This window comes from Hetaerina americana, unplaced genomic scaffold (genome assembly GCF_022747635.1).
Source record: "Hetaerina americana unplaced genomic scaffold, ioHetAmer1.1.p SCAF_1, whole genome shotgun sequence".
Classification (NCBI taxonomy): domain Eukaryota; kingdom Metazoa; phylum Arthropoda; class Insecta; order Odonata; family Calopterygidae; genus Hetaerina; species Hetaerina americana.
This window is the reverse complement of record NW_027286069.1, coordinates 66,078,118-66,090,189: the sequence shown is the minus strand read 5'-3', so window position 1 is coordinate 66,090,189 and position 12,072 is coordinate 66,078,118. Positions and strand designations below refer to the sequence as shown.

At 35.5% G+C, this 12,072-nt stretch overlaps 1 protein-coding gene across 1 annotated transcript in view; it reads left to right on the top strand.

Annotated features, from left to right (window-relative positions):
• LOC139692645 (zwei Ig domain protein zig-8-like) overlaps nt 1–12,072 on the top strand; it is a 494,186-nt gene that overhangs the window by 434,527 nt on the left and 47,587 nt on the right. The window contains exon 5 of the mRNA XM_071590958.1: nt 7,817–7,985. Within this exon, the coding sequence (XP_071447059.1) occupies nt 7,817–7,985 (169 nt within the window). The remainder of the gene's footprint in view (nt 1–7,816; nt 7,986–12,072) is intronic.

Below are 12,072 nucleotides of genomic sequence, written 5' to 3'. Positions count from 1 at the left end.
CTTCAATCCTTCAATTCTCGGTAAAACCAAATCCTGTGGCCTTATTCACGTAAGTTAATTTACAAACTAAACCACCATGTCCTTATAAGTACAGTCATAACTAAGTAGTATAATCTTTATTGCTTCGAAACTATGAGATTTTCTTTGGGCCTTAATATGATGATCATTAATTTCCAGTAGTTTGATAATCTGATATTTTATCTTTCCGTTGATTATTGGGAAAAAACCAAGTTGAATACGAGAATTACGTCTTTTTTCACATTAATTACATTTGCATAAGCCCTTCTAGCTACCTATATGTTTTTCTGAGAGTGTGTGTCTACCTATTTATAGGGATGGGGCGAAAGAAAAGGTCCTGGTGGATAGCATTAGGACAACACCTTAATTTATCGGTATCACATGTCTTGGAATACATACCTCTCCGAATTAATTATTTTTGGTAGCCATTTCTCTACCTGCGAGCATAGTCGTGGTTGATTCAGCAAACAATAAATGGCCAATAAAATATAAGAGGAGCTATTTAGCCAATCCAAGGATGATGACAATCAATTAAAACTAACTCTAAATCTTCTTTAATATGACTTACAACTCTGATATTTGGAGGTTATTTGCCATTTTCAAGCTTATGACATTTTTTTATTAAACTCCCCGTTGATCCATAATGAAATATCAATCCCCCGAGCTAATATTATGGTGATATAAGTTGCCTTCGTTTTCTTGATTTTTATCGGATGTGAAGTATCCTTTAGATACTGATCCTAATTCTTAAAATCATTAACTTTGGAAATAAGGACCCAAAATTCCTCCTTGAGAAATTACGACGACGACCCTTGAAGTAAACTTTCATAACTTTCACCAAGGCATGGGACTCCGCGTGCCCTATTGCCACGAATTTTGGACGCATTCACTTTTGACTACTCGTTATTACAACGTTGATCACAATTTCTTCTCATAAATATCCAGAATGAAAATCATCGTTTTATCATGACATAGAAAAACATGAAATCAAAATATAGAAAAAAATTACTTTTAATGAAAACAATGACAAATATAATAAAGATACACGACTCATTCAGAGGAACGATGGCCTGATTATCAATACTCTCTAAGGAAATGTTAAAAAAGAGCTACGGGAAGAATTAAGATAGGATATGTGGAATAAATAAATGTAGACTACTGAGAAAGAAATATGGAGACACGGAGAAAGTAATAACTGAGAAGAGAGCCGAATCAAACTAAAATTAGGATATGTCCAACACACGTAAATAATTCAAATCAATAATTCTATTGCATTTGCCTACAAAAAAATACTTATAATACGTATTTCGAGCTCATTACATGTACCTTCATTGTCTTTACAAATGTAAAGATGGATTGTTGCCCATTTTCATTTAGTAATATTTCTCAAGTCACCTAAGATCATTTAGAGAGGCTTTTTTACGCCATTCTTTTGGGAGAGCAACAAATGACAGAGTGTTACAACTGCATAATGAATCGGTATCATTTATAGCGCCTTTAATATATTTTTACCGCGTGATATATAAGACACTCTAGTGGGCTCCTTCCCACCTGAAATGTTTTTGTGGAAGGAATTATGAAATGAAACTCTAAACATCCGTTCTCGCATTATGGTATCCTTTTGAAACAAAATGAATACTCACGGGAAATAGAGTATTCAATAATTACACCGCACCTGCTTAATCCATGGAGAATTATCCGCCACTCTCTTCGCTTCGCGGACAAGACATTTAATCACCTTCATCCGACCCTCCCCTTACCGCCGCAGTTACGGCCTGAAAACATTCCCCGGCTCCGAAAGCCTTCTCGCTATTCATCCATTCAAAATCCTCGCCCATTGTTTTGCCTTCCTTTCATCTCACATTACTATCTACCATCTCCGACCTGCTGGCTATTCCCCCTCTCCCTCCCTCCCTCTGTAAAACCCTTCTCACCACCCACGGCATCCATAAACGCTTATTCTTATCCATTTACCCTTCTGTCTAACCTACTCTTTCCCGACCGGGAGGGTAGCCGATTCCCACCGCGAATCGGACTAACCAGCTCATCTTTTCCCCGCCATTGCTTCCTCCCTTCAAGGTAGCCCTTGAGTTCTCGTCAGTGCGCATCAATATAGGCAAGCATTATCATAATTCGCCTCATCTCCAACGCCTATTTTGAAATCCATTCATGCCCACTACTACGCGCACCACCTCCGTGTTCTTCCTTCCTTTTCATGTGAATTGGTCCTTCATATCCCTTTCACATACCCAAGCGTGACTTAACACTTCATTGAATTTTTAGGTTCTTAAGGTTTTTGAACTTGACTCAATGAAAATCAAGCAAAGGAAATGCTGAAAACGTAAGGGATAATTTTAAATTGGCGATTCAAAGGTAAGGGAGAAAAAATTAGTGGGAGTTTATTTGAGTTTGTCATTTAAATTGTTTGAAGATATTTTCACCACCAAAATTCTTGAACGCTCAAGTACACAGTATATCCTAACCATCCAGACTACGTCAAAGTAAAAAAATGAAAATAGTCTTCCAAATATGAAAGATTAGCCTTTTTCCCATACTAAACTATTTGCTTGAATTACTTGTCTTCAATAATATGTTTACGGCAGCTTGCAGGGTTATATAAGCGATATTTAGATGTGGAAATTCTGGTTTACCTTGATAACAAAATATGTATGAGTAATGGTGAATTAACTGAGAAATATAATATGGTTTCGTGATATTTATGCATATGTAACAGAGACTTTGGAAGTAACTTATGATCTTTTGCATTAAGAGTGGACATTTGTAACATTAAAACCTTACCTTATGAAGACCACTTCAAATTTATAATATATTTGCGTAATATATGTACCCATATACTTAAACTTAGCAGGTAAAGGATGCAATAACTAACAGGAATGCATAACAATCATGCGTGTTGACTCCTGTTCGCCTCTAGTCTAGAGGCGATGGAAATTCATTAATGACAGTAGCTTGTTATTTGTGGAGTTATCTACATGTCTTGTAGCTTAAATAGCTTGAAGCTGTTCAATGATAACGTAATTCCAAATTGTAAATTTCAACTTCAAAATTTATAAATTAGAAATATTGGGATTAATTATCACTTTATTTATAAATTAAACTAAAATAGTTTACACAGCCACAAAGCAAATGACCTTAGTCTGTTTTTGCATTCTTGGAGGATTTTAGGTAACTAAGGTCTAAGGCAAGAATTTCTTCTTGTAGGTCGAATGATCAAGTAATATTTTCATTAATTCAGAGAAAACAAAATTAAAATTAAATTCTCCAAATTATCTTTCTAATGTGTAGTCATTTTTTTAGCTAGATTTCTTTCGGAGTAGGCTTAAAAAATATTTTATGCTTTTTCATCACAACAATTTAAGCCCAGTTCAGATGTTAATTGTAACTCTTCATTAGCTATTTAAAGTCTAACTGGTCAAGACACATGCCCAAAGTTATTTAAGTAGACGTTGAGCCCTGAATTATTTCCAATGGACAATGATTTTTACTACCAATCTTCTTATTACGTCAATTATTCCTAAATTCCTATAATGTCTACAAAATATATTCTTTTTACTTGCTTCAATTCTTGTTACTGAATAATGCCTAGCATCACGAGATATTCGTGTATTCACATTTTTCAAGTTATTAAATGTACTGAAAAAAATTACGCATGATATTTAATTAATTTAGTCAGTATCCTTTGAGGAACCGCTAAGGTGTGTGCCAAGGGGTGATCATGTGGACACCACTACTTTTCCCCATGCTTCACACTTTCAGGTTTCCCTTCACGGGGCTGTTTGATGTCCATGTTATATGAGATTAAACTCATTTAATATAGCCTTTTCTCCAGTTTTCCTGTTTTGCATTTCCTAACGATTTTCTTTCAACCAATCTCGTTTCTCTAGTAAAATTCTGTTTCACATTACAAATTTCATTCACAGACAACACACATAATCTCTTCCACCCCAATGCATTCTCCCTTCACTTCTCGAATTCTTTCCTTCATTCGTCTCCACCCGCGTTTTATGTCCCGTTTCCGATTCGTTTACCACTTTCCTTCTCCTCTTGGTCCTCTTTATATTCAGTCTACAGCGCCCTCCAGGGGCACTCCCCTTGCTCCTCATCATCTTGTCAGAGAGGTGAAAGCGCAAGAGAGGACGAGGGGAGGAGGAGGCATAGAGGAGGCAAAGAGGCATGAAAAGATTCGCCTTTTGTTCTCCTCGGGCACCCCCTCATGTTTCGATTGTCCGTCAGCGTCCACTACAGCCGCCGGGTGGCGCCTTACATTCCGTGAACCAAACCAGGCCTCCCCATTCATCGCGCTCTCTCTTTTCTCTCATGGGTCGCTTCTCCTTTTTCGGATGGCATTTTGGTCCCCGTCAGTCTTCACACGCTCCTTCATTTGTAACTCTCTCCCAGACATCAGAGGTACTGGGCTTGCTCTTGAATCCTTTCAGTAATCCAATCACTTTTTCTAGACCAACTCGTATTTCTCCTTCAGTCGCTTTTATCGAATGCGCACTAGTCTCTTTTTTTACTCACGGACAAACAACGCACACTCATTTTCTTGTTGTACAAATCCCATATCTATGTCTCCTATACACGTTGAAATATGAAGTATTGTTCACTGCAGCCAGGAAAAACGGGGGATGATGCCCTATCTGTCATTTTCGACGTTAAATGGTCTGCTTATTTGCCGAAAAGTTTAAATAGAAAATGATGAGCAATATGGAAAGTAATGCTAGAGACGTAGCTCTACTTTTCGGTGCTAGGAATGAACTGGGTTTTTTACGAGATGATCTCATTCATTGCGATTGCTTAAACGTGTTAATCATTTTTAATCGCTTAATATTCAAAATTAGTGACCATAATTGGGAATGAACTCCAATTATTATTCTCATGGAAAACTTTCATTTCGAAATAAAGCATTCAATAATTTTAAGAATTTTTCAATTGTATTTTAGAATTGGTCAATTTTTAATAAGTATTCAAAAGCATTCTTATAGATACAATAGATTTCCCAATTTCAACATGTTGACGAAAAGAACAGTAAAATATTTCTATAATTCTAAAGACAGAATTCTTTTGTGATTTTATTTCGGGATATTCAATTTTAGGGAATTTCATCCTTAATTTCCGTATAGCTACCATAAAAAAGGTAAATCGAAGAAAATAAATTTTAAATTAATTTAAAGTTTCAACCGATTTTTTCAAATGGTGGAATGTAGGACTCATGTTGAGTTTTTACATTAGATTTTAAATTTTCTAGCATATATTTACTGAATCAAATAAAATCTAATGTTTTGACCATAATACTCCTGAAAATGGAAGATGAAACATAATAGGTTGAAAATATCAGTTACAAACATGAAGCTAAATTTCTAAACGATGATATCCAAAGAATAATTGTAAAAGCTTTATGCAAACTGTAAGAATTGTAATTAAAGTATATACCTAGCAAAAGGTGCCAACAGAGTATATACTTTATATATATGTATATATATATATATATATATATATATATATATATATATATATATATATATATATATATATATATATATATACAGAGTAAACTATTGCCCTTGTGTTTTGAATTTATAATCTCCCAGAGTATTTACATTGGGTCTGTCGAAAAAAAGAGGATTTCGACATGGAATCTGCCCGAAATAATAATTCTGCTCTTCAGCATTCCCTTAAGCACACGTTCTAATCCCCATCACTCCCGCCCCTTATTGTCCTCCACTTCTACTACCCCTGCTATTGCTCTGTCCTTTCTGTTTAATCTGCACTTCGATCAACTCTCCCCTCTCCGTTTCTTTTCATTTCTTTTCCTCCGTCCTGCTCGTCCTACGCCTTTTCTTCCCTTAATTTCTCTGCCCTATCCCATCTACTGGTTTGTTGGCCTCCCCCACTCTCCACTCTTCCCGCGTCTCCTTCCACTAAAGACTCTCTCGCAATGCCACCCAACGGCCTCTACACTCACCACCCACGCCGTCCTTTTCCATCCCAGGTATATTTTTATTCCCTTCCTGCTTATCATCTCCCCTCCTCTGCTTTCGCCCCGGCCCTACTCCTCGTCCTCTTCCCCTTCTCTTGCCGTCTCGTCTCCCTCCCCGCACTAAAACTAACCTTCCCCTCGTCGCCAATCTTCGAATTTCATGCCAACGAGTGCTTAAGCGTTCCCATTTTTCCCATTCATATTTTCCGGGAATGAATTTATTTTTTTCCTCAATCCAGAATCAACTGTGAGTGTCCAATCGTCCCTTAGCAAAAAAAAACTTTCCTCCTTCCCTCCAACCCGACCCCAACTCTCCTCGCCTCATCTTCCCTCACCCCCTAACTCTCATCTCCGATGATTTTTTTGCCCGACCCCGACTCACTTCCATCCCTCCAATCCCTTCCTCTCCCCCGACCCTATCTCCCCTCTCGTCGGAGTTGTTTGACTCTCGCGCCATTGCTAAAAAAATAAAGGATTAGAGTTGTACTGAAAAGGCTGCGTCCAAAAATATCCGCATAACGCTTTTCAATGCGGGTTCGCCGGCCTCTCGGCAGGAATTTCGTTGAGAACAAATTACATACCTACAAAGGACCGAAAGAATAGAAACGACAATGAATCCTCGGCTGGGGACTACTTCCCGTTTTACACTCTCACTGTTGCTCTGACTCTCTCCTCCCCCTGAATCCTGCTCACACACCCGCTCTCGATCCTTCCATCTCCACTTTCTATCTCTGCCATACTCGATGGGATGTCATTATTCAATTGCTTTTCTTACACAAATTTTATGGATATAGGATTTACTTTTCGAGAATTATTGACGAAAACGTTCAAAAGCTATGAATCCTTTTTCCAATTTTCTTTATAATTGTGGCGACTAATCATTGCTCAACTGGCGTGTGCTAAAATTCAAGAACCATCAGCAGTGACGAATATATATTTGTTTGCAAACTAAAAAAAGATGATGATTTTAATTCACGTTTTATTTTATCCTATTGAAAAACTTAAAGTGAAAAAGTACTAAATAAAGCTATTGGCATTTCATTGAAAAATCAGTGTAACGTAAATAAAGTGATTAGCTAGGGTTGGTAATTCTGCTGTATCTTTCATTGCTTTTGATCACCCTTGGTTTAGCATTGGGTGTTCAGATACAGTAACCCTACATAGCAAAGGGGTTTTTACGTATCGATTCAGCCACAAGTTTTTCAGTCGACAGAAAATGTTTTAGGGCTTCTCGAGCAAAGCAAACCCGGGTAAATCTCCCTAAATATAAAAAAGGAAATAGATACAAAGAATCAAAAAGTGACACATTCGCGAAACGTAAATAGGGTTAGTCTACGATAATTAATAGTCCCAGCTCAAAGTACCTTAGTCTGTGATAGGATATCCTGATCCTATATCATTAGTTATTACCATTCAACCCATTTATAAGTAGTTATTACTACAAAAGCCATGTATTTCTAGGGTTATTATAGGCAATATTGCTCTACTATTTTACAATCAATTTACAGGCATATTTTAAATACCAATAAATTTATCAACTTATTTTACTTTAATTATTATTTTACATGAAAGAAATAACAGTATATAATAATATATCACATCCAATATTTCCATTTATATTAAATTTTAATCGCCCCTGATTGAATTGAAGATAAAATCAAATATTATAAATAAATGAAATTTTTTAAAATTCAATGGGTGTTATTGCCAAAATATTACTCATTTTAAGGAAAATCTATTAAAGGTGGAAATTAATAACCCCCTGGAAATAAATTTGCTTCTCTTCTTTCTTTGCAGGAGATCAACTACGACTCCCCTCGTGGCGGCGTGAGTGTCATCACGGAGAAAGGAGACATCACGACGAGTTACCTACTCATCCAAAGGGCGAAAGCAGCCGATTCTGGCAAATATACTTGCAGCCCTTCCAATGCCAATCCAAAGACGCTCGTCGTCCACGTGCTCAATGGTAATAGCCTCTTATTTTTAACTTCACATATCGTGCATGAACATACGATTACTACCCTGAAATGTTTTCATTTTCTTCAAAATAACCATTTTCAAATTCTAGCCATACACTGACTAAATAAAAAAGTGACCTGGGAAAGCAAATATTTTTTTCCTTAAATTTGACTAACAGTGGTAATATAAAACATAAATATAATTTTGTGCACGCTCAAAATTAATTTCTGGCTTCATGACCAAATTGATTAAATTTTATTGAAGTCTGGTTTAACATTGACATACATCTCTTATATAACATTCAATTTGACGAATCTTATCATTTGTGAATAAATTGTTTCTATAATTACGACTTGAAAATCATTGCCACTTATTCTCTGAGTGAATAACGCTCGCATTAGGCTTAGTATGAAAGCAATGTTCTCAATATTTTCTCGAAATATCTCGGTACTTTTATTTAATCAACGACATGGTAATATACTTACTCATAGTTCCCGAATTAAATTTTGTTCTGTGATATTAATTATATACTATTAATTTTTACAACTATGCTTAACCGCATTCTACATCGTAATTATCCTACCCGAGGCCACATCGCCCACTAACACATGCAATCCTCTGTCACAGTCTCCATTCGAAGAATAGGAAGCAAAGGAATACAAGTCGGGTGAACATTAAAGTTGCGTTACAATGGGAATGCTCGAGGGAAGCCTTTACGACCGTGCTCGGCGTCCGCCGCGAACACAGCGGTGGGACTTTTGAGTGGGGACTGACAATGCATAAGGAAATGCTTCTAGCTGGTACAAAAAGATCAATCTAGGAATGGGAGTGTCAAAAATCAGAGTCACAAGCATTAGAGGACTTCTTCTCTTCCATTTTAAATCTCGAGTACCCTCGTGGAACTTCGTCACAACTTTGTCACAACAATTCGGTGTATCCGTGTTTTGAAAAAATGTTGCACCCCCAATTTTCTTATCGTATCTCATTTAGTAAACTAATTTCTCCGGCAAGGAATCCACTTCGCTATCTCTTTGGCGTCTGTTTGAACTTTCTTTGCAAAGGTTGAATGTCACCGCTCCACCACAATACATTGCTTCTTATTTTAATGATTGAATACTTCGCTTATAACTTTACGGTTCGGTAAAGGTTTGTAAGTTTTAGGGTGGACACATGTTATTTTTTTCCCACTGCCGAGGAACCGGAATGAGAGATCTCATTTTTCCTTGACGCTTCCTTAAAAGGGAGAATAAAGAGTATTCTCCGTTGATTCCATATTTGCCCACGTCGATGACGTTCAGTAGGCAACCGGCTATGGCCAACTGAAGCTCACTTAATGGAAAGAAAAAATCATTGAATGAGTCCGCGTCATTAAGCAGGCCACGAGCAGAATGATATATATATATATATATATATATATATATACATATATATATATATATATATATATATATATATATATATATATATATATATATATATATATATATATATATATATATATTTATATATATATATTTATTCAGAGTACATTATTATAAACTGTAATACTCTATGATCAGTTAATCTATCTAACACTCACAATCTGATATGAATATATGAAGACAGTAAAAATCTCTATTTAAAGCAATGAAGAGTCATATTTTGTGCAATGAAGAATACAAAAAGGGAGAGTTTTCCGTAAGTAATGATAAAATATTCTTCTAGTCCTAGGCGCAACACAAGGTTGATCCCAAGGTTAATCCCAAAAGATATGGGAACTTTATAAGGTGGTCTTAGATATATTATAAGAATTTAGACCTACTACCTTTTTTTTCGTAATTAATGAATTCTGAGAGGGTCCCATACTTTCCTTGAAGAATGCATGGGGCCTTCTCAGAATTTTCACCTGATTAAAGACAGACGAAATCCCACAGGTGCTTTATTTACCAAAATGCGACGTATTTATAAGGAAAGCATTGACAGGGCTATCTATTTCATTCAAAATTACTTGCATTCTGAATTGGAATAAGTGTGAACAGTTTACGCGCGTGAGGAGAGGCATTCTAGCATTCCACCAAATATTGCATACTAATATCCAAAGATATAATTTATAAATAACTTTTTATCATAGTTTATTGTAAGATTTTTATAAATATATTCAGGGGAATTACTTATATCGGCGAATTCGCGCATGAAGAGTAATTCAGGTGTGCTGAGTATGCAAAGATGATTAGTCAATATTCATTGATAAAATGTTAAATTTGATTTTCATTTTTTATTTGGCCATGTAATTTATTTTATTTTGACCATTTATGAAAAAAATTATCCAGGAGTAAAAAAATATTAATGAAATAATTTAATTACAATTATTTTTTCCTATGACATAGTCATTGATAAAGACGTCGGATAAAAAACCATGACGTTGTCATGGGGATATATAATTCTTTTATATTATTCAAGCATTCTAAAATTGTTCCATGAGTGAGGTAAAATGACTATTTAGCAGAAAATTTGCCAAAACTTCCGGAAAAAAACTGATACCGTTGGTAGGGAATGATCTACGGGTACAAAAACTGTGCTTAGCTAAGAGTGTCCAAATGATGCCTTCAAATACTGACTATGGATTGATTGCATATGATAGTTACATAGGTTGCTTAAGAATTTCCCATCTAGAGATGGATATAGCATTTATCACGTCCTATTTTTACATGAAATTTGAGGATAACTGTGCTTGGTATTTACAAAATATGATATATGTAATGGATGCGAGACGAGTTTATTTGTGTGTGTATGTTTAACTAAGTGATAGCATTAGGTGTTGTAAAAATCAATGAAAATCGTTTGGAATTAAGTGAGCTTTTATGATAGCACAAATAGCGACCCCTGAGCGTCAGAGAGCTAAACACATAGAGGCAATATAACTCTTGCCCACTAGAATTATTTCGGCTTACCCAAAACTTGGTATTTAAACTTGGTATCGAGCTTTTCACGCAGATATACCTGCCATTGTGAATGGGAAACCTGGAAGCGTAAAGAATGAGTTTGAGAAAAATTTATAAATGTTATAAAATCTCAATGAAAGTATTGTAGCATTTGAAATTATTAATGGTTGCGTATCTGCTGGAAGGATTCCCTCATGAAAAAGATACGGCAATTTTCTGGTCCTTTGAGTATGTGGATTGAAAAAGGATAACCTATTTGATTCGAGTGCAAAATAAAAGCATAACTGTATTAATTTGCACATATGATTAACAGCTGATGACAGGAGAAAAATATATTCCGTTGAGTATTCTGAGGTTAATAGAACTTTAGGAATAAACTGAACATGGCTGAGTGGTGCTGAATGTCTTAACCAACTATTGTGTAGTATATTTTGAGAAATTAATTAAATGGAAGAATTATAAGACAGGAAATGATAGATATGAAAATAACATTTGGCGTTAGTGTTTGAAGTGATAAAAAATAGGGCAGAGTGAGTGTTGGGTGAGAAACAAGTCGAAAAGGATATTCTGTTTGAGAGTCGCAAAGCTTCAAAAAGTAAGGAACTAGTGCAAATGCTTGCGTGATAAAAAATTTGTTTCTTGAATTCGATGGAAAAAGGGAAATTATTGTCTAATACAGATGCTTAAATCAAACATTACAAAATGAGTACGGAATCCGTAGGAACGTCACATAGAAAGGTTGTGTTTAGAGTTACCATATTTTCAGGGAATATTAAAATGACGAGCAACCTTTGAGTGACATAAAATCCTACAAATAGTTTCGCAAATTCTAGAGTAAATTGGAACTTGAACAATGGGATCGAAATAAAACAGTGCATGATAGGGATGCGTGATTTCACCATAGTTTTTAAATTTTTCTACATGTGACGATATTTATTATGTATACAGATATTAAAATACTTTATAATGTTGGAAAATATGTTGGTAGTGGAGTATATCAGATGGTAAATGTGTACCTTGAGGTAACAAAATAACTGTGTAGAAAAGTGGGTTTCCCACATTAGTTCTTTATGAAATTTGGGTGTTGGTATGGGTTATTTCCTTTGTGCATATGGTTAAAATAGAAAAATGATAGTTGTATATTTGATTAACTTGTAGCACTATCTTTATTCT